General features: G+C 40.6%; 1 protein-coding gene across 7 annotated transcripts in view; it reads left to right on the top strand.

The window, feature by feature from the left end:
• The window catches only part of CPLANE1 (ciliogenesis and planar polarity effector 1), an 86,551-nt gene that overhangs the window by 26,503 nt on the left and 37,131 nt on the right, over nt 1-22,917 (top strand). For 5 of the 7 annotated variants that reach the window (XR_006414843.1, XM_044431206.1, XM_044431204.1 and 2 more), the window contains 12 exons: nt 1,029-1,167; nt 2,112-2,221; nt 2,347-2,508; nt 2,824-2,932; nt 5,391-5,709; nt 7,079-8,015; nt 10,754-10,911; nt 11,025-11,185; nt 12,570-12,649; nt 16,837-16,919; nt 18,205-18,273; nt 22,230-22,410. Coding sequence is in view for 6 of the 7 variants with exons in the window: in XM_044431206.1 (XP_044287141.1) it covers nt 1,029-1,167; nt 2,112-2,221; nt 2,347-2,508; nt 2,824-2,932; nt 5,391-5,709; nt 7,079-8,015; nt 10,754-10,911; nt 11,025-11,185; nt 12,570-12,649; nt 16,837-16,919; nt 18,205-18,273; nt 22,230-22,410 (2,508 nt within the window). In the remaining variant the exon portion in view is untranslated. The remainder of the gene's footprint in view (nt 1-1,028; nt 1,168-2,111; nt 2,222-2,346; nt 2,509-2,823; nt 2,933-5,390; nt 5,710-7,078; nt 8,016-10,753; nt 10,912-11,024; nt 11,186-12,569; nt 12,650-16,836; nt 16,920-18,204; nt 18,274-22,229; nt 22,411-22,917) is intronic. The other 2 variants (XM_044431207.1, XM_044431208.1) reach the window with 2 other exon arrangements.

Genomic DNA, 22,917 nt, shown 5'->3' with positions numbered 1-22,917 from the left:
ATATTGATGACATTGCTTTTAAGTTAATCATGCTAATACACTGAAGGCAAATTTTTAGATCAGAATTATTCTATGCAACTCCAAAGACAGTTTCTAATTGGGCCTATCAACAATGGGGGCTGATTCCATTCTACAAGCAGGATTCACCATAGATTCTGTTGCACAAGTGGGACACATCACATACACGATGGAGATTTAAGCACTTCCTTTAGTAATTGTCAAAATGAAAGGAAATGTTCTTTTGCTTCATTAGAACGATTCCTAGAACTCTTTTATGCATGTTCTGCTGACCTGCATTTTTCCAGAAACAAGTAGTATAAAATAGTGGGTGCCTCTTGCAGAATGGCATTAGTGGTAAGCCCTACTTGTGCAATGGCTTGTTTGGGTACCACCTCATAGCAACAATGAAATCAGTAAAGAGTAGGGTCATAAGAAAAGGAACAAATTTATGCAGCAATTCTTTGTATATCTACTCAGAAGTAAAAACCCATGTTTGTTTAGTTGAGCTTAGGGGAGAGGTAAAAAGTCAGCCGCAGCAGTTCAAAATAACAGCAGACAGAGGTTAATTGTTTCTAGTATTTCTAAACCACATCAGAGGTCACCAGAAGGTGGCAAATAATTCACAAATAATAAAGCCTTATGCTTCTCACATGCAGAGATACATCTTGGGCTTAACCCTGTACAATGTATGCATTATGTTTCTAGTGGTGTGGTAGACTGTCTTACATAGAAATCTTTTCACTGTACATTTAAATGAGAAAACCCTTGACTAGAAAAGCATTTCATATGTATAATTTTTTTCAAGTATTCTAAATTCCCCCCAATTTTCAGTTGTTCCATTGAGAACATGTTTTCAGGTAAAACTAGAAATCTGTCAGTTGTATGTCTTGTTGCTTTTTCCTGGAGCACAGTTGTGTGAACTTTTATATAGACCCTGAAATGTGGATACAGCTGAATATTGAGCACCACTTATTCTAACTCAAGCTAATTTATTCTCTGTGACCTTTGCTTTCACTTTACACTTTCAGATTCGCAAAAAAGGTGCTCTTCCTTCATTAGGTGCTCTTCCAGAAAATTTGCTTAATTATTCCAAATGTCATACGGTGTTCCTAAGGCCTACATCTTCTGGAGACCATGGACTTGATGATGTTTCATGTAAAACTATAGGTTTGTATCTACAGAAATGCAAGGACACAGAAAAGTGTCAAATTAGACTATGAGAAAAAGTTGGAGAAGTAATGTTTCCCACAGTCCATGTATATAATTCTGTGGGTATTGTTCACTGATATAGCATATGAGCTGAGAAAATAGCAAGGGCCATTTCTTCAAGTTTCATGCGATTTCACAGATTGCTTATTGCCAGAGAGGTACCTGTGACCTGTGGTTAATGTGCTGGATATAATATATACCTGTAAAGAATGTGTACTGTTTCTGTTGCTGGGGGTGGGTAGACAAGAAGAGTGAATGAGGTTCGAAGTCCCATTCATTTTCTTGTTGGTCTGCCAAGCAATAGAAGGATGAATCTGCTAGAGCACCTTCCTGGTATGAGTGCTGCAAGAAATCTCAAGTTGAGCACTTGCAGTAGTCAATATAACATTTATTTGGGATATTTCTTTAGCATGACAGTGCTGACTGAGGAGTTCAAGAAGCATCCTGTAGCTGTTCCCAAATTGAGCATATGCCATCCGTAGCATTTGTATCTACCCTTTCCCAGTGAAATGTCAGCTGTTGCATAAGTGCCATTTAGGATAAAATCAGTGAAAATACATCATTATATTAACATGATTAGAATAAATTAAAGATATGGAATTGTAATTGACCACTGCATCCCTTGAAATCAGCCTATTCCTTTTTATGTATTTATCCTGCCTTGATCTAAACAAGTCTGTCCAATATTACTTACCTTATGACAAGTTTGTAAAAGAGTCTGTAGCAGTTGAAACTTATTGATGAAACATTGCAAAATTTTGAATTAAGAGCCCACATTAGGATTTGTACTTGTAGATTCTGCTACATATAAGTAAATAATTTTAAATGAAAATGCTTGAATAATTGATATTTGCACTTATTCCTTGGATGATCAAAACTCTATGACTGTCTTTTTTTCACAGGTTGCTTTAGAGAATTGTGTGCATTATGCTGGATGTTTCACATTCGTGAAAGATTATCTGATAGTTGCAGACGATACCAAAGTGCAAGAGAGAATTTGGAAAATGAGAAAGTAATTATAAAAAGCACAAAATTTTAACCCCTAAAAAACTATAAAAAATATCAACTTTCCGTTCTCATTAAAAGAGCTTTTGATAGAAGACATTTTAGAGCAGTTACTTGATGTTATCTCTTTAGAAATGCAAGAGGACCGAATATGATGCCTGTGTAATAGAGCATTCTCTCAGTGCATTGGAGTGGGCTTGCCGAATACTTCCTTTTGCCAGGTTCATGAATGTTGAAGAACTTGTCCAGGATATAATTCTGAGTCTGATTGGAGAATTGCCACCAATCAAAAAGGTATAGATGATTAGTGGTGGTTAGAGTGTTGGACTGGGACTTGGAAGATCTGGGTGGTTGTTTCCTCTCAGCCTTGAAGCTCACTGGGCCAGTCACAGACTCTCAACCTAACCTGCCTCACAGGGTTGTACTGAGGATAAAATAGAAAGGGAATGGAACCTTGTAAGTGGTCCTGGGCTTCTTATAAGAGGAAGAAAGGCAGGATATAAATGTAAAATCATAATCATTTAGCTTACTCTAAAAATACTGTTCATGTTTCTTATCAGATATTTCTGAAAGTTGCTTAAAGTGATCTTGAAATTGTGTTTTGTATAGGTGGCAGAAATTTTGGTGAAAGCATTTCCTAACCCTGAAGATGTAAGAGTCCCATTAAGGGAGAAATACAACACTCTGCATCAGCGACTGAGACACTGCATAGTTAAAGGTACCATGCATGATGTTAAAGGAAATTTTTTTAAAAATATAGGTTTTCTCAGAAAATATAATTGCTTAATACAAATTGTTGCCTTCTTGTTTGAGATACAGATTATGCGGCCTGCCTCCCCCACGCACACGTGCTCACTGCTGCCTTGCAGCAGGGGCTGGAGGAGTGGCTTGCTTGCTTGGAGATGGTTTTGGACTCGATGGGAGATCTCCAAGCAAGCGAGTCTCCACCACGCGCGCCCAACCCACCTCGTGCACACCTGACGCTTCCTCAACGGCCCGCGCACCCAGCCCCCTCACCACCAGCCCGCACACGTAGCCACCGCCTTTCAACTGGCCCCCTATTGAAAAAGTTTGAGGACCCCTGGTCTAAGTGGTTTTAATAAGGAAAAGATACTTGAATTTAGATTTTGGTCAAAGACATTATGTAAGGTATGGCACCCACTGCATGTAAAGTTTGTCAAGTTAAATGCTGTCCGGCAGAGCGGTTTCGGGTGGTACAAGGGCTGGTTCGTCCCAGCCCTAAGAAAGATCCTGTTCCACCCTCGAAGGCCCGCTGTGACAACTTTGCCAAGCATTTCAGGGAGAAAATCGCTCAGATTCGTAACGAGCTGGACTCCACTAGTGATTCAGAGGCTTGGGGAGATACCAATGTCGCCATCTGGTCCAAAATTGATGGATGAATTTCAGTCACTGCGGCCTGATGATGTGGACAAGGTGCTTGGATGAGTACGTCCCACCACCTGCCTATTGGACCCTTGCCCATCTTGGCTAATTAACAACGCCAAGCACGGGATAGGGATCTGGATCTTGGAAGTGGTTAATGCCTCTCTGAGGGAGGGCCGGGTACCTGCCCCCTTAAAGGAGGTGGTAGTCCGACGGTCCTGAAGAAGGCGTCACTGGATCCAGACATAGCCACTAATTATAGACCAGTGGCCAACATCCCATTTCTGGGCTAGGTGTTGGAGCAGGTGGTGGCAGGACAACTCCAAGCACTCTTGGAGGAAACTGATTATCTGTACCCATGTCAGTCCAGCTTCAGACCTGGGTACAGTACTAAATCTACCTTGGTTGCCCTGTATGATGACCTGTGCAGGGAGACAGACGGGGGAGTGTGTCTCTGTTGGTTCTCCTGGACCTCTCAGCGGCTTTCGATACCATCGACCATGGTATCCTTCTGGATAGGCTAGCGGGATTCGGGGTCGGAGGCACTGCTCTGCAGTGGTTCCGCTCCTATCTCAATGGCCAATTCCAGAAGTTGATGCTGGGGGACTATGGCTCTGCGCCATGGCAGTTATGCCATGGAGTTCTGCAGGGTTCCATTTTGTCCCTCTTGCTATTTAACATCTACATGAAACCGCTGGGAGAGGTCATCAGGAGGTGTGGGCTGCAGAATCATCAGTACGCTGATGATACCCAGCTCTACCTCTCATTCTCTACCAATCCAGGTGAGGCAGTGGCTGTACTGAACTGGTGCCTGGCCGAGGTAATGGGCTGGATGAGGGCCAATAAACTGAAGCTCAATCCAGACAAAACGGAGGTCCTGTTGGTTGGTGGATCAGGCTTCAGGGAAGGGGACCTGAACCTAATCCTGAATGGGGTTGCACTCCCTCTTAGGGACAAGGTCCGCAGCTTGGGAGTGCTCCTCAACCCAGATCTTTCACTGGAAGCTCAGGTGACAGCAGTGGCAAGGAGTGCTTTCTTTCAGCTTCGGCTGATCCAACAGCTGTGTCCCTACCTGGAGGACGACTGCCTGGCGATGGTGACACATGCGTTGGTGACTTCCCGCCTTGACTTCTGTAACGCGCTCTACGTGGGGCTGCCCTTGAAGACGGTCCGGATACTTCAATTGGTTCAAAATAGAGCTGCCAGGCTGCTGACAGGGACTGGGCGTTATGTTCACATGACTCCAGTTCTCCGTCAGCTTCACTGGCTCCCCATTGAAGTCCGGGCCCAATTCAAGGTGTTGGTTATGACCTATAAAGCCCTTAACGGCTTGGGTCCTTGTTACCTGAAGGAGCGCTTATGTCCATATATGCCCACCCGCCCCTTGAGATCAGCGGGAGAAGCCCTTCTCTGGGAACCCTCCGTGAAGGATATTAGGAGGGTAAGTACTCGGAGGAGGGCTTTCTCTGCGGTGGCGCCCAATCTATGGAATGCGCTCCCCAGAGAGGTCTGCCTGGCGCCGTCGTTATTTGTTTTTCAGCGCCAGGCAAAGACCTTTTTAGTCAAACGCTATTTTAATTGTTAATATTATTTATTTATTTTATTTTTTGGGCCAGGTCAACTCATATTATATTGTTTTATATTGTTCTTATTTATTTATTGTTGTGAACCACCCCGAGGCTTTGGCGACTGGGGTGGCATAGAAGCCTTCTACATACATACATACATAAAGTCATCATGCAATTGCAGTTGCAATTTCTACTCTAAAATGGATCCTCTGATTTTATGGATAGGCCATGACTATGAAGAAATGATGTCTGTTGCTATACAATCGGCTCACAAAGTAAATGTCAAAACATTGAAGCGTGTGATAAGAAACATAGGACACCATCAGAGAAACATCTGGGAACCACCAGAAGAAGAGGTGCAAGATCCTGGAGTTCACTGCTGTGATCGATTTTCATTGGAGACTAGTCTAAGCAGAAGCACAGTTTCAGACTTGGGAAATCCTCAGGTTTATAGTGATGCTGAAACAGTAGAGTCACTCTCTGAAGAATTGCTGATGGAAGAAACCAAAAAATCATTTTCTTCTCAGATGCAAGAAAACCACAAGTTTGTAATACTTCTGAATCTCTCCTTTTTAGTTTAAAGTAGTTTTATCACACTCATGAGGAAAAGCAAAACAAGACTCCTGGCACAGTTTACAATCAAACACTAAAATAATAAATCTGTGTGTCAGTTTATAATCTAAAGAGGCACAAAACACGACAAAAATAGGATCTGGAGGGAAAGGTCAGCGAGGGGGTGGAATTAATAGATTTTCAGCAGAGCTGCTAAAAGAGCCCTGTTTCTGCTCTCCTGAGGGGTTGGGCAGTCCATCTAGAACAAGGCCTGATGTTTCCTCAGCTTGCTTCTGTCTCCTTCTTTGCCCTGTTGTGGTGGCAGTCCTATATGAAAAATAGACCCATTTCACCTTTCTTTCATAGCATGTTAATACTGGGGCAGCAATCTTCCTGGTACAATCTCATGCACGGTGCAGTCCTATGCTCATTTACATGGAAGTGCCTTGCACCATTTTCAAATGGACTGTTCTTCTAGTAAATGTGTGTATAATTGTAACCTACAAGTACTGTTCTATTTTCTATTCTTTCTTTCTGTTCTAGCATTTGTTGTGCCTATGATAGGTTGTTCTGTTATCCAAGCCCAGTCACAGAATGTGTACAGGGAAATGGTGAGCCAGTCAAGAAGGGTGGCAGAAGCCCTTACCATTCTTGCCGAGTTCATCCTGTTCAAATACAGGTAGCTGTTCCACCAGGTGATATGTGGGAGTGACTGTCCTTGAAAGGGCTCTTCCACAGCTGACCGAAGTCCTTTCTGTGATTGCTGTGGCTTGTTTTCCATTTTACCCTGTCTAAACCACCAAAGTTGATTTTTTACAATCTCTGAAGTGATAGCCCCCCTTGCAAATTTCCTAATGGAACACTGGAGCAGTTGTCAGTGGTTTGCCACACATTGTGCAGGATGGGGGAGTTGCACTTGAAATATGCACAGATTTTATTCTGGCTATAATTTGTGCTATTGATTCCCAGTAAAGCACCCCATAAATGGAGTGGCTTGCATTTTTCCTTTTTCCTGAACACCTGGATTCTTGCAAAAGGATGTGAAAGGTAGAGGATACTGAAAACAACCTGGTTTTTAAAAAACCTAGAAACACTTACTAGGAGAGGGTGATCTGCATGCCCAGCCCATTTCACCAGCACTATGTTTTTCCACGTTGAATTAACATTAGTTGAGAGCTGAAATCTATACAGTAATATATTTTAATCAAGGAATCTCAGTAAAACTGAAAACATTATTTTACCTATTTTGATGTCAGAAACAAGTATTTATGAATCAAGTTAATTTGCTTTGAAAGAAAAATGAGTAGTTTGTTAATTGATTGTCCTTTTTAATCTCCTTTATTCTGATCTCTCTGTTGTAGGAAAGTTCAAAACTCTGCAGGAGAATTGATAGGTTATAATAAAACAACTGAAAAATTAAAAGATTTCAATGTCGAAAGAAGAAGTAACAGAAAAGAGAGCAGTAATGTCTTCAATCAGCACTTTTTGCCTCTAGTCGGTGAATGGGAGTTTGAGCGTGAAGATGATGAATACATTAAATTTTTAGACCTCTTTTTAACTTACTTGCTTGAAAGAGACCAACTCAATCACAAAGATTATGCAGTTCCTTTTCTGATTAGCTTTTCAGCGCTTCTTAGAGAACATGAGCTTAACTCGGTTCTTTTTGATGTTCATACAACACTGAAACGTAGACAGATCAGAACTAAAGATCAAAATGTGTTTAGAGCTGGTTCTTGCTACACTCTTGCTTTTGAATCCATTGATTCTAAATTAGCTGCTTTGTGTGCTGAAAAGAAAAAAGATCCTAAAAAACGAGCAATGCCCTTTACTGTGCAACGGTCAATTCAGCCTTCTCTTCATGACTCAATGATGAGCCTTACTGCAAGGAGAGGATTATTCGGTCTAAGCCAGCAGCCTATTTATGGTGCACATGATTCAAGTAAGGAAATAACTCTTACACCTGTATTAACTCAGCGTTGGTCTGAAGAAGCTTCCTCAATTCCCAGAACAGTTCCAGGTCATAAATATTTCTACAAAGCAATTCAGGAGAATGATCTTATACAGAGAGAAGAACCAACTCCAGAGATGAATCTTAAATACAGCAACATAGCTCGCTTGCTTGAATGGATGATCAGATGGTCCAACAGGAGACTGCTTTATGACCCCATCTTGACAGAGCCCTTTCATGAATGCCAGCCTGTGATGCATGTTAAAACATCTGCGTCTGCCATACTTGCATCGTTGTGGATGTTAGAACAACATTATGGTAAAACACAAGACCAAAATGTATGTCTGTGGGTAAGCATGAGAAATAAAATGCATTGGGCTTTATTTATTTATTTGGTAGCTATACTTTCTGGGTGGCTTGGAACATATACATATGGATTCTAGCATGCATCTGGAACCCAGACAATGTGTTATTCTAGATGCAAATAAAAATCTGCTTACAGAAAGACAACTTTAGAATATATTTTGCCCAAATTCAAATGCTTTAACTCATCAATATTAGTATTTTGTATCATATTTTAAATGCAATTTTCCCAGGAAGGAGGATCCCAGTGGTAAGTGACAATGTATGTAGGCACCTCACTTTCTCCTTATCTCTTTGTGAGTGGTGGAAAGGAAGCTCTTTTAAGCAGCCATATAATAGAACTTTTAGTGCACTGTTTGTTCCATACTGTGCCATACTTACATATGCAAACTTACTTGGGAGTAAATTAAATTCATTTGACTTCTGAATAACCATTCATGCAATTATGCTGTCAGTCCTTCTCTTACAAGGCTAGAAAGTATCTGTAAGTCAGGGGAGCCGTATTGCCATCCTCAGGATCCGACAGGGGCTGAGCTGTCTTTTGCTGCCCTGTTATTGAAACTGGTGCCACAGTGAAAAAAGCAACATTGCCCACCAATTTGGTTTGAAAGTATAATACCCAGGGAAGCAACACTGTGCTTCTGAGAAAGGTGCTTTTGAGGGCTCAAGATCCTTAGAGTATGAAATACATCTTTTGATTCACTGTCACTTAAAGATGATCATATAGAGGACTGATCATTTAATGTAATTCCTTTAAAGATCACCTGCCTATGTAAATTTAGAGTATAAGAAAACCTTAGGTTGTCTGTTAGGAAAAGGGCTTTGTTGTATCTTTAAGGAATGATGTTGAGTGTTGTTACTTTATGAAAAAGCATGCATGCTTATAGAAACATAGAAACAGAGTGAGTCAGAAGGGGTTTCCTGGGCCATCTAGTCTGACTGCCAGCTCCACTGATGATGGCATGCCTACCATGTGCATGTCCAGCCTGTCCTTGAACACCCTTACCGATGGAGCTTCAACCACCTCCTGTGGAAACCCATTCCATACCTTAGGGATCCTAACTGTCAGGAAGTACTTCTGGAATCCACCTTGAATCTTGATTCCCTCAGCTTTGCTCTGTTGGAACATGTCCTGCCCTCCTTCACAGGGGAAATCAGGCTTCTAGCCACCCCGCACATATGTATGTCACCAACAGATCCCCTTGGAGTCTCCTCCAGGCCGAAAAGACCCAATTCCCTCAGTCTTGCCTCATAAGGCTTCCCCTGCAATCCAGCCACCATCCTTGTGGCTATACACCACCAATTCCAACCTGGCCATATCCTTCCTGTAATGTGGAGCTGAGAACTGAACACAATACTCCAGTTGCAGACTCACCAGAATCATATAGAGTGGCAGTAATACTTCTCTCGATCTAGAAGTCATGCTTCTGGCTATGCAAGCAAGGTAGGTGTTCACCCTCTTGACCGCTGTGCCACACTGCTGGCCCATGTTTAGCCTGCAGTCGACCAGTATCCCAAGACCCCTTTCACAAGTGCTGTTCTCCAGTCACTTGTCTGCCAACCTGTACTTATGACACCCATTCCTATGCCCCAAGTGCAGGTCCTTGCACTTACATGCACTGAACGTCATCCTGTTGTCCTCTGTCCACTTCCATAGTTTGCCCAGATCCTTCTGGATCCAGAGTACCTGTTCCTCAGTTCTGGCCACTGCCCCAAATTTAGTATTGGCAGTGAATTTGATCAGACTGGTCACCCTTCCAGGTTGTTGATGAAAAGATTGAACAGAATTGGTCCCAAGACAGAGCCCTGGGGGACCCCACTTGTCACTGGCTGCCATCCTGATGATTCCCCCTAATAGTTAACCCACAATAGAATATATTGTGGGATATTCTACTTCATTATGGAAATATATTAATTCAAAATTATTATAGCAAGTGCTATATGTTGTTTGTTGCTGACTATTTAAAGGACTTTCATGCTGGCTGAGTGTGTAGAATATTGAGTAATCAACCTGTCTTTCAACCAGTTACTAGGAAATAACAAAATTCCATGAATGTAAAAGTTCTTTCTCTAACATGTTCAGATGGTCCTTCAGACTTGAATGAGAAATAATGGAGTATAGACGGTTTAATAGAAGGCCGGCATCTCTAAATAATATAGTATATGAAAAATGAACTTCTCTATTCATTGCATAATAGTGTTTCATCTGGGTTGAGAAGAAATATAATTAAAACTGAATGCAGCCATTGCCCAATATAGAAACATAACTTTATGTGAAGAAATACAGTTAGGATTCTTATTAATTATAAGGTGAAGATCTTAGTTTTAGGCTAATTAAAGTTTTAGGTTAATTAAATAATGTATTTGAGACAAATCTATCAGATTTATATATGGCCATAAAATCAAAAATTATTAAAAGAATGGAACATACGTTTCAACCTAATTTAAATCTTAGTCCAAATTTATTAGTACACAAGCACCTGTACATTAATTTTAATGCCATCACAGATACCAGTATCCCATATGCAGCCAATTCAGAGGGCATGGAAGATCATCATAATGAGGATCCACATTGGTTTCATGCATTTGCCCAGATTCCTTATCTGGGCAATTTTTTCCTGCTGGATCATAAATATATTTGGAAAGAGGGCATTCTTGTAGCAGAGCTAATGAAATATTATTGCAAGTCAGATTTCAACATTTAAGCACATGTGTCCTTTTCCAGAAACCATACAGAGGGTGTGTAAGTACCTATTCTTCAGCTAATAGATCCAAACTAGGGGAAGACATCTGTGTGGATGGAGGCTGTTCTCCTTCAGCTGGTACTCCAGTTCATATCCAAGACAAACATGCCTATGCTGAACCTAATGAAAGTACTTCACGGTAATGATTCTGTATTCAGTTTGGTGTAAGAGCTTAGAATGCCATAAAGTTAGGAATAATGTGAAGAAACGCATCTACAAGCTTCACTTTTTATAATCTTTTCTAACATACAGAACCTTATGTGAAAAGCAGTTTGAGCAGAAAGACATTGATTTAAAGGAGTATTCAATAACACATGACATAGAGGTTGTTGGAACAGATTTTGATGCAGAATTGACAGAAGAAATTGAAGGATCCATACCAGATGAAGTAGATGTGACATCCGAAAATAAAGGTTAGTTGAATTAATATTAATTATATGAAATGAAGGGAGTTTTAAGGAAAAATGGAATACTGCAGCGTTCTGTAGTAACAAAGATCAATTTAAAGTGGTGCCGCTACAAGAATAAAGAAAAGCTCTCATTTTCTCCAGAATTCGTACTCTGATATTTAATCTCCCATTTATTTTTATCTTTAGTTAAAGCCAGGCAGAGCGGTCCTCACTCCCAGAGACACCAGCTGGAGCAGAGGCACCCTCCCATCAGTAGGCAGGAGCTCTGCTGGCATGTAAGCTTTGTCTACCCTGGCAGCCTATATTTGCCGGCACAGAACTCACTAGATGGAAAGCAGTGTTCTTGCCAGCAAATGCAGGTATTAAGGCCCTGGAAAGTAGTGTTCTGAGGGTGAATCAGAGCCAGCTTTGCTCCATTTTTCCAACAGTCTCCCTAGACAGCCTTTTAGCTACATGATGTTGAAACTTCCATGAAGAGGGAGAAGAATTTAAAATAAAAAGATCCAAGAAGCCTAGTAAAATTGCCCTTGTAAACACATATTTTGACATTTGCTGGTGTGAGGCCAACAGGTCTTGGGATTAAGTTGCAGACATGCTGTATTATTCTTTTCTTGAACCCACTTGAGGTTGCAGTTTGAGCCAATTGCTCTTAGTCCAGATTCAGATGGTTCTTCTGTCTGTGATGAAAACAGAGACAATTGTTAAAACACTGGAGCTTTTGTTGACATTTGCTTCATGTGTTTCAGGAAGGGTAATTAGGAATTCCCTTGTTGCCTGAAATCAGACTGAAAGTAGCAAGAGGAATTCAGAGGGTATTTACAGGAGCTCCTGCAAGTGATTCTGAGTGTTCTTGCTCATCTCTCCAGGGAAGGCAAAGGATGTGCACAGCCAGGCTGAGCATCTGGACAGCACTTGCTGGAGTTTTTGCAGGTGCTAGTTGAGCCACTTCCAATTGCAAAGGAGGTCCCTGGCCAGCTTCACTTTGCCTTCCCCCATGAGAAGTCACAGGGCAGAAAAACCATGTGTCATAGGTAGTGTCCAGGTAGTGCCTCAGTCAGAGTGCCCACAGGAGCCCTCAAGCAGGATGGGTACAAGAGTTCTACCTACCCAGACACCTCAGTAACTGGTATCCACAGGCATGCCACTACTGACAATGATGGTAGCGCATAGCTAGCTAGGCTAGTAGCCATTGATAGCTTTCTCCTCCATGAATTCATCCAGTCCCCTTTTAAAGCCGTCAAATTAGTGACCATCACCACTTCCCGTAGCAGTGAACACAGCAACTGCAATGTAAAGAGGAGAGGGATGGTTGGGATGGGAGGGATGTGGCAAGCAAATAGACTGTCCCTTGAATAATTAAACTGTTCTTATTATGTTTATTTCAAAGACTATTGTGAAGATACATTTGCAGTTTCAAGGAGTCCTACTATTTCTGTTAGTGTTAAATGTTTACAGCAAAGAAAAGAGGTAAGGCGCTACCACAATATTTTTGTATTTGTTTTTATTGTGACTTTTCAAGCAAAGAGAGAGATAAACATACAGATTTGTAAATATGTGTATAGATTTGTAAATATCCATATCAGTCAACATGTACGCAGCTTTCTAGTAATCATCCATAAGCTTCTACAAAAGTAGACCAGATGTCCAAATAAGTATCATTTGAAAATGATGTACATGGGCATGAATAATCAATTTAAGCTGCGACTACCCAGATTCAGGCTGGACATCAGGAAAAACTTCCTCGGTGTCAGAGTAATACAACAGTGGATCCAGATTCCTACAGAGGTGGTGTAAAAAGATCATTAATGGCATTGTACTTCCAGCAATTAGCCAAGTTAGCAAAACTCATAGCAAATTGTAGCATCCAATGTATGCAATTGTTTTTGCTGAATAAGACAACATGAATTTGTAATCACAACAGGTCTAGTGCCAGAGCAATAGAGCTATCTCTATTCCATTACTTACTGGAGTTTGTTATAAAGCAGAAATTCTGATTATATGTGACGACAACCTGAGGTTCTGTGAAAGCAAATGTAAATACTGCCAAAGTCTTCATCCTCACCAAGCTGTATTTGGGGGTGAGAAGGCACAAGCGTGTGCACAAAGCACTAAACAAGGGTTTAGGATTACCTGCTGTGTTACATTACATTATTGTAATGGCCACCCAGAGAGCATGATGCTAGTAGGGGGCTTTCAAACAAATACAATAAATGCTGCTGCTGCTGCTGCTGCTGCTGCTGCTGCTGCTGCTGCTGCTGCTGCTAACTTGGCCATTGGACTGGAGTGGGCAGTGTTTTTCCCTTTTGAGAGAGTACTGTATCAAAAACCTTGCAAACATTTTTCAATGGTTTTGAATGTCTAGGTGGGTTTTATTAAAATCATTTTAAAATAGCATTTTAAAATTTGCAGTCTTTGCCCTTAAATAATAACAATTGGAAGTCTGGACTTTTTCCCATTGCTACTTCTTCTTGTTGTGGGCGGCCTGGTGCCAAATTTGCTGTCTTTTCGGAGTGAGGTCAAAACAGCCCTCTGTGTGGAGGCCTTGGACAATGTTCTTGGTTATCCAGGGCCTAAGGACATTATCATGGTGGGTCTTTTTATTGTATTTTTAATATTGTTAAAGCTATTTTAAATTAATGTAAAATCATTTTATGTTATTTGTATGGTATTTTATTGTTTTATACATTGTTGTAAACTGCTTAGAGAGCTTCAGCTACAGGACAGTATAGAAATGAAATTTAAAATAAAATACAAATACCACCTCTAGTTTGTCATACAGGGCAAAGAAAGTCTGTTTTTGACCGAGTATAATACAGCCTGTTGGGCAGTTTAGTGAATAAAGAGAGCAGCCCAGGCACTTTCCTTCTAGAAACTGAGCCCTGAGCAAGTTGGGGAATTGCTTATGTTGACACTGACTGTTGAGGATGAGGAAGCAAATTCGCAAAGGGTCAAAGTTTTTCTACCATGAGATCATAAGAAAGGCGATGCAATCCCACTTACTTCAAGTCTGCAAAAAATAATGTACATAGAAAGCTTTTCTTCTTTCAGTGCCAATTGTGAATTATTCAGTGGAAGTTCTGAGTCACAGTAGTAATTCTTATGAATACAGATGACCCCACCCCCTTTTGGACCAAGGCTAGTTGTAGAGCATGGGTCCTCAAACTACGGCCCACGGGCTGGTTCCGGCCCACCATAGCTCGTGGTGAGGTGCCAGCTTGCTCGCAAGGAGATCGTTTTGACTCATTGGGAGAAAACGATCTCTGCGCTCGCATACCCCTGCCATTCTGCACATGCCCACCCCCTCCTGGCCCAGCCTGCGCCCCCTGCCCTGGCACCTTTCAAGCGGCCCCCTATTCAAAAAGTTTGAGGGCCCCTGTTGTAGAGTCTAGGATAATGGCAGATGTGTCTTGTTTTCATACCATTCTTTACATAAATTAAAGGAACATGAGTCAGGACTGAACACTGTAATGTACATTCATTTGTTTTCTCATTCCCCCTTTTCTGCTCCTTACCATGGTAAGAAGACTAGACATAGCCGCAGAATTTAAAACTTCTCAAAGGAGACCCGTATACATGGTGGAAAATGGGCATTCTTCTGACCTGACAGGGAAGAGGCAGGAGCCATTTGATGTGCTCAGTTCTGGGCTACTGTCTGTAGAAAGGTCTGCTGAGCTCCAGCCTACTTTCAGTCCATTACATATTGTGTCTACAGATTTTAATTTTAAGCAAGCTGAGAGTGGTGTAGTTTTGACATAGCATATCGTAGTTGTGGCTACAGAGCAGTACATGCCTCTGTGATAACCAGAGTACTATTTACTTACGAAAGTTTAGCAGGTAGCTGAGAAGTAGGATACAAGTGAAATGGCGGAAGAAGGAATAGTAACTACTAGTAACAGTAACAGATTAGAGGTAGTTCCCAGGTTATGAACATATGGGTTATGAACAACCTGTGCTTACAAACATGCAGCCTGTTATAAATGTTATATGAATATCTCTAGAAAAAACAATGAGTACCTCTAGGGAACTATGTGACACATTTGGCGACGCATCATCAGTGGCTGTGTACTGCCCTAGAGATATTGATGGCGTTTTGTTCAGCTCAAATGTACCCAAGCGAGTGTGTTTTGGGGCACATGTAAGGCCTCAAGGATGAAGCAGAATGATGCCAAAACAGTTTCTGGAAAGGGCAGAGCAGAGGTGCTGGATAGTCAGAGTTGGATTGTGCTGCTGTGCGGGGGAGGGGTTACCACTGGAGTTGCTTTTTTGAAGTAGGCCTCAAGGGTTGTTTGTGCAGCCATTTTCTTTTTCTCATCATGATGGCCTTGTAGCAGCTGAAGGCCTGGTTACAAGGGCAAATGCTAAGGGAAACTAGATCAGTATTAGCATGCCCATATTACTGATAGGGAAATGATGCTGCACTGACAGCAGAAAGAGAGAGAGGGACCTGTCTTAGTAGAATCTGGCAGGCTTATTTTATTTATTTAAAACATTTCTATGCCACCCCATTCGCAAAAAGCCTCAGGGCGTCTTACAAAACAGATACCATTCACACAATTAACCTTAAAAATTTTGGAGACATTTTGGCACAATATAAAACCCAATATAAAACGGCTGGGGTCCTGGTTACCTGAAGGAGCGCTTACATCCATATTTGCCCAGTCGCCCCCTGAGATCGGCGGGAGAGGCCCTTCTCCGGGAGCCCTCCGTGAGAGAAATTAGGAGGGTGGCTACTCGGAGAAGGGCTTTCTCAGCGGTGGCGCCTAAGTTATGGAATGCGCTCCCCAGAGAGGTCCGCCTGGCGCCATCGTTATTTGTTTTTCGGCGCCAGGCTAAGACCTTTTTATTTAAGCAACATTTTAAATGCTAAATACAATTGAATTTTATCTGGCCAGGGCGGCTTATTTTATAATGTGAGTTTTAATTAAGATTATTTTATATGGATTTTAACTTGTTTTATCTATGTTGTAAGCCGCCCCGAGGCTTCGGCGAATGGGGCGGCATAAAAATGTTTTAATAAATAAATAAATAAATAAATAAATAATATAAAATCCAATAAATAAATAAATAATTTTGAAGGCTTGATTCCCTCCACAGTGTCCAATGGCCTGTGAATATTACCCAATTCTATAAAAAGAAAGAGAGAAAGTTCTGATTATTTTCTCTGTTTTGCTTTAGGTTTGGTTTTGTTTGGAACTGTGGTATTTTATTATTATTATGGTTTATTGTAAATTAGCAGAGCAACTTAGAAATAGATTCAGAAAATGAACAAACAAAAAGAGCAAACAACATATAGTATTTTAAAGTACTCAAAATGCTTATATTCATGATCTTGTAATAGATGCAAAAATAATAGTTACCTAATTATTTATGTCGTGAGCGGAGCCGGCTGGAGGCGAGGGTAAGACTAGATGGCCCAGGAGACCCCTTCTGACTCGCTCTGTTTCTATGTTTCTAATTTAACTCTATAAGTGTTCTTAAGTGTTTTATATTCATAGAAATATATATACACATATTAAGGCAAACATTTGGCTCACACATGTGATCTGACTTACATACAAATTTGACTTAAGGATGTCCTTGGGACCGGAACTTGTTCTTAACCTGGGAATTACCTGTATATAGTATGTTTTTAAACAGTACATTTTAAATTGCAGCAACTGTCTATATCAGATGCTGAATGTCCACAGAAAGAACCATTGAGGGAAACACTGGAGGAAGAATTTATGAAGTTGGATGGGTAAGAAATTCTCTCTCTTGCTGACATACCACATTTGCTAGCCTATGCTGTATTTGCTAGGTCATTTTTGTTTGAGTGCATGCCAGAGTTTGAAAGGTATGCTCTCAGAGACTCAGTAAATCTCATTCCACAATGTGGAATAACTGGAATCCCTCTAGCTCACATTCTGTACTATAATTTATACATAAGTAGTCCTTCCAACTTTTCTATGACATTTTCACAAATTGCTAAAAAATGTAAAGCTTTTTTCCTAAAGCATGCATGTCTACAGCCCAAAAGTGTGCCCCAGAATCTGCATAGAGATCACTTTAAGTGGTATTCTTATACCCCCAAACAATAGACCCTCCCCTAAAAGGAAAATTTGTTACAGATGATTTGAGTCTTATTTTAAAGCTAATATTCTTAACTAAAATTAAATATGTCCAGCAAACAAAATTAAAATTCACTGAGGAAAATCATGCTATGATTTTCAAAGTTAGTAGGTCAAACCATGGAGACAACCCACTGAGGAAAAAGTCAGTGACTCTAGCATTGTTATGCAGATTTTCTCATTTTGCATGGCCTCAGAAATGTTTAAGTCTTAAATTATCTGTACATGTTAATAGCTGAAAGCCATTTTTAAGTTGACTGCAACCTCCTGGGTGAAAATTTCAGCCAAAACAAGATTTTTCAGATTCAACCATTTCCTTGCATGAGACACATCCTACTGAGGTTAAAAATAACTGCACAATGGCACTAATGCTAGCTTTTTATTATTGCTGGATGAAGGTAAAAGCACAAAATCCATTGCACTTTTATAACTTAACTCCTTTCATATTTAAAAAATATAAAAAGGGTTTGCTACAGTATTTAATGATTTCCCTTTCCTTTGGAAAAATAGTATATTGACTTTCCCTTTAGAAATGCTTATTTTGATTATCTAAATAGTTCCAGCTTTCCTTTTATTTTTCTTGTTTTTGCTAAATTAAATGGTGCCCTCTCTGGTGACTTAAGTGTGCTTAGCTTTGTAACCTAGCATTTGTGTGAGTAAACTAGAGACTTTTGTTTGCATTAGTTGCTAATGGCTATGGAGGCTAGAGATAGTCAATCAAAAGTTGTAAACAAGGTAACAGTGTTTGTTTACAATAAAAAGTCACCATGGCTTGACAGAGAATGAATTCACTTGCATTGTAAGTAATATGTCTTGCCATTTCACATTTAAATTATTTTAAAATAATAGACATGTATTCAAATCAAGGTGATGTGATAAAAAACTTCTGACATATTATTCACTCTGCATTTACAGAACTACATTTGAGGTGATTTCCAGCAATATTCCTCTTTCATACTGTCCTGAGAAGACAAAACCTACTAGGTAAAAGAGGTTGTTCTTAATATCGTGAACAAATGGTCATTTGTTGCCTTATTCTATAACATCTGTGGCCATTTGACATGTCCAGTTAAACTTTTCATATAAGAAAGTTGGCCAATTCATAAACTTGTATCACTTTGGCAGTGCTTACATTTAATAGCTGAACTGTTGGGTTTAATATGGAGTGCAAGTAATCAACATTCAGCCTAAGAACCTGCTTTTCATTGTCAATGGCTTTCAAGACAGGAGTGGCTTTTATTCCTGCTGAATCTTAAGCATTGCTGATGTGTGGGAAGAATTCCACACAAACAAGCATTAATGTGAACCAACCTGAGTGGTTCCACCAGGTCACACATTCCATGTAAGAACTTGCTACTTGATGTCATGGTTGGTAGACAGCTTAAGGAGCTGTTAACTGTTTGAAGTACTGCTAATATCAAGCTGCAGAATGAAATCAATTTCCTGGTGTAAGTTCCTAGTTAACTCCTCATACTTTTACAGTGTTAAAGATCCTGTAACTTACAGCCTACTTTTCTGACTTTTACAGTGGTTGATAAAACTAACAGAGTATTCAACTAAGTTGTGATGCTCCTTTAAATATTCATTTATTTATTATTTAAAGTTTTTAGATATAGTTCGACTAATTTGGCAGTGTCCAGAAAGTTAGTATCTTTTGCACAGCCTTCTCAAACCTAGTATCCATCATATTTATTTGACTACAACTCCAAAAAACTAAAACTCCTGGTGCTGGCTGGGATTGATGGTGGGCACAAGCCTGGAGAACCTGCTCTGGTAGTGAAAATATTGAAGACAAGCTGTATTCATGCATAGCAACCCATTTGCTTAATACCTTATTTCTTCTGCTGTTACTCTACTGCTTAAGGTTGTCTTCTTTGTAAGTTGTGGAGCATGAAATCTAAACCATGGCTTCACTACTGAGTTGTTTAGCCCTAAACTGTCCACTGATCTGGATTTGGATGTCATGGTCCACAGACTGTGATGGAGCCAGTCATGGACTGTGGAAGAAAAGCAGGAGGCGGGTATGCTGCATTTAGGTGGTCCAGCCCTAGAGTCTTATGGAATCTGAGAGTTTCAGCTCAGTAATCAGAGCTGCCATATCTGTCAAGGCCCTTGTTGCAGTATGGACTGGTCAGGTGTGACGTACCATTGACACAGTATTTCCTGAGTGCAGGAAATACCCTTACCCTTGGGAAGCCAGAAGCCTCCCTGATTTACTGGTGGGCTCTGGACAGTCAAAGTAAGATTTCTGGAGCAAAAGTGGCATAAGACTGATCATGAAGGTGATCAAACATGTATTAGATTGTATACAACTGTGTGGTGGTGAAGACAGAAAAGAAGGCTTACTTTGTCACCTCTTTTGCATCCTCAAATAGCCATCCAGTGAAGCTTTTCCAAATTGTGTGGGGACCTTTCATTTAAACCAGTATACCCAATACTATACCTTCAGTGTCCCTCTGTAATGCGTTTGCACAACACTTCCACAGATAAACTTGTTCACCTTCATGCTGAGTTAAAAACCACTATTGATGTAGTATCCGCTGAGATGTTCAGTACATCATCTATCCTTTGATGTGGGATCAGTATCAGTTTTTGGAGACTGCAAATGTGGACAAGGCACTTGTGTCTGTAGAATGCTTCCTTGACCCTTGCACTTCATGGCTTATTTGGGCTAGCTTCAGCAGACTGACCAGAGGGACCACACATCTGTTGTGTGACTGTCTGGTTCCTACTCCCTTGAAGGAGACAGTGGTGTGACCAGTCCTGGAAAAAACTTCTCTGAATCCAGCCATCTATATCAACCACTACTTAGTCACAAAAACCCCGTTCCTGAGTAAGGTGCTTAAGAGAGTGGTAGTGTTTCAGCTGGAGGTACTCTTGAATGAAACTGATTATCTAAACCCATTCCAGGATATCTCAGTGGCTTATGATACCATTGACTGTGGTATCTTCCAGGACCACCTCCATGAGCTGGAAGATGGAGTCATTGTTTTATAATGATTTAACTCATGCTTGCAGGATTGGTTCCAGAGACTAGCACTGGGTGACTGCACTTGATCCTATGGCAGCTGAACTGTGGGGTGCCACAGGGTACAATCTTGTTCTCAGTGTTATTTAATATCTATATGAAGCTGTTGGGAGCAGTCACCAGTGCTTTTTTCTGTGAGATCTAAATTGAGAGAGGCCATGCACATTCTGAACTGGTGCCTGGCTGGAGTTACGGCTTGTATGAGGCTAATAAATAAAAGCTCAGTCCTGATAAGACAGAGACCCTATGAATTGTCTGTTCCATGGTCCAGGATCTAGGCAGTTTGCCCTTATTCTTTACAGAGTTGCATCCCAATTGAATAAGAAGGAACATAGTTTGGGGTGTTTCTGTATGCGTCTTTGTCACTGGAGGCGCAGGTGACTTGAGTGGTTCAGAGTGCCCACTTCCAACTTTACTTGGTGCACCAACTTTCCTTTTCCTGCATAGGAGTAATCTAGCCACAGTAATCAATGTAGTGATAACCTCACAATTAGACTGTGGTAATGCACTCTGTGTGGCACTGCCCTTGGATCTAGCTCAGAAGCTGCAGCTGGTGCAGGTTGCACCAACTAGAGCATTCACTGAATACCCAGCTATACCCAAATAAGATCTGTGCTAAAAGAGCTGCACTGGCTTCCCATTTGCTACCAAGCCATGTTATTGTTGTTGTTGTTGTTGTTGTTGTTGTTGTTGTTGTTGTTGTTATTATTATTATTATTATTATTATTATTATTATTATTATAACATTTCTATGCCGCCCCTTGCCGAAACCTCGGGGCGGCTTACAACATGATAAAATACATTGAAATACAATAGTACATAATAAATTACCATTAAATATAACAATACAAAAATACATTGATTTACAAATACAAAATTAAAATTATCAGTATAAAATAAAAATATAGGAGGAGAAAGAGAAGGAAGAAGAAGTTGCCCAGGCCAGATCATATGTTTTAACAATTGAAATGATGTTTAAATAAAAAGGTCTTTACCTGGCGCCGAAAAACCAGTAACGACGGTGCCAGGCGGACCTCTTTGGGGAGTGAATTCCATAGGTTGGGCGCCACCGCAGAGAAAGCCCTCCTCCGGGTACTTACTCTCCTAATTTCTTTCATGGAGGGTTCCCGGAGAAGGGACTCTCTATGTTACTGTAATAGAAACCCTAAACAGCCTAGCACCAGGATACCCAGCAGAGTGCCTTCTCTTATACATACCTAACCAGCCATTAAAATCAGCAAGGAGGCCTTACTGGCCTATCCAAAATGTCACCATCTAAAACCGCAATGGTAGTCCTTCTCATTGGAAAGGAAAACCCTGTGAGAAAAATTTCTTTGCACAGTCATGTGGTCAACAATTTGATATCTTTCAAATGTGTCCTGAAAATGCATGTTTTCCCTGGCCCATAATTAACTAGGCTATTTATTGCTTCTGCATACGTTATATAATTGTACAGTTTTTAAAAGCATGGGACTGGGACTCAGATGATCTGGGTTCTAGTCCCCACTCAGCCATGGAGCCAACTGGGTGACTTTGGGCCAGTCACAGACTCTCAGCCCAACCTACCTCACAGGGTTGTTGTTGTGGGGATAAGATGGAGGAGGAGATGTAAGCTGCCTTGAGCCCTTTGTAGGAAAAAGGCAGGATATAAATCCAAAAATAAATAAAATAAAATTGTATTTTAATTTGATTTTAATATTTATATGGAAACTGCATAGATATATATGTTAACATTTAGTGGTATGTAAACAGTACAAATAAAATGAATCAATTGGCTTTTAAGGTGACAGGTTGTCGTTCTGTTTGAAACAGGTCTAAATAGGGTTTAGCGTATTTAGCAAAGTGATCAGAATCTAGGTGTTTTGTAACTTTCTCAGTTTTTCACAAGAATATTTCCCCTCTGTCTTTGCAGCACAGAGATCTCTGTCTCAGATGATCAGCCTTCTTTCACTGTTGTGTCAAGTGTTCTTCCAAGTGATCCTGTTGGTCCAAAGAAAGAAGAGATAGATGCAAGAGATCTGCAAGTACCACCACCAGACACTTCAGAGGCTGTCAGGCAAATGCTCCAAGATGAAATGTTTAAATTGGTCCAGGTGAAAATACCTCATTATATAAAATATGGATACAAACATAGTGGCTACAGATCCTGCTGGAATAGTTCCCTAAAATTAATGAAACTCCTAGGGATCTTTGAACCACTTGTGGAAGAGAACATTTCTTGGGTTATTTGTGCATTATTTATTTATGCATTACACTCTAAATCATGTTCCTTACAGTAGCTTACGTATTATTTTTTCTTCTGTGTGGTTTCATATTCACATTTTTAAAGCATAATTGCCCCCCTTCCCTTTTCAATTGTGTGAGCAGTGCACTAAGGGAACCAATTACCTAGGTAGGTTGTGGGCTGTCCCACACTAGAGGCATTCGAGATGCAACTGGACAGCCATCTGAGAAAGATGATTTAACTTGTAATTCTGAACTGAGCAGGATATTGTACCCAATGGCCCTCTGGCCCCTTCCAAGTGAGATTCTAGGATTCTGAGATTCTAGGATTTATTATTTGCAACTCAGCCTGGATTCAGTACTATTTGATATCCAGT

The sequence above is a fragment of the Varanus komodoensis genome, unplaced genomic scaffold, assembly GCF_004798865.1.
Source record: "Varanus komodoensis strain SLA01 unplaced genomic scaffold, ASM479886v1 scaffold22, whole genome shotgun sequence".
In the NCBI taxonomy this organism is placed as follows: Eukaryota; Metazoa; Chordata; class Lepidosauria; order Squamata; family Varanidae; genus Varanus; species Varanus komodoensis.
The sequence above is the reverse complement of the archived record's forward strand: the minus strand, read 5'-3'. Positions and strand labels throughout refer to the sequence as shown.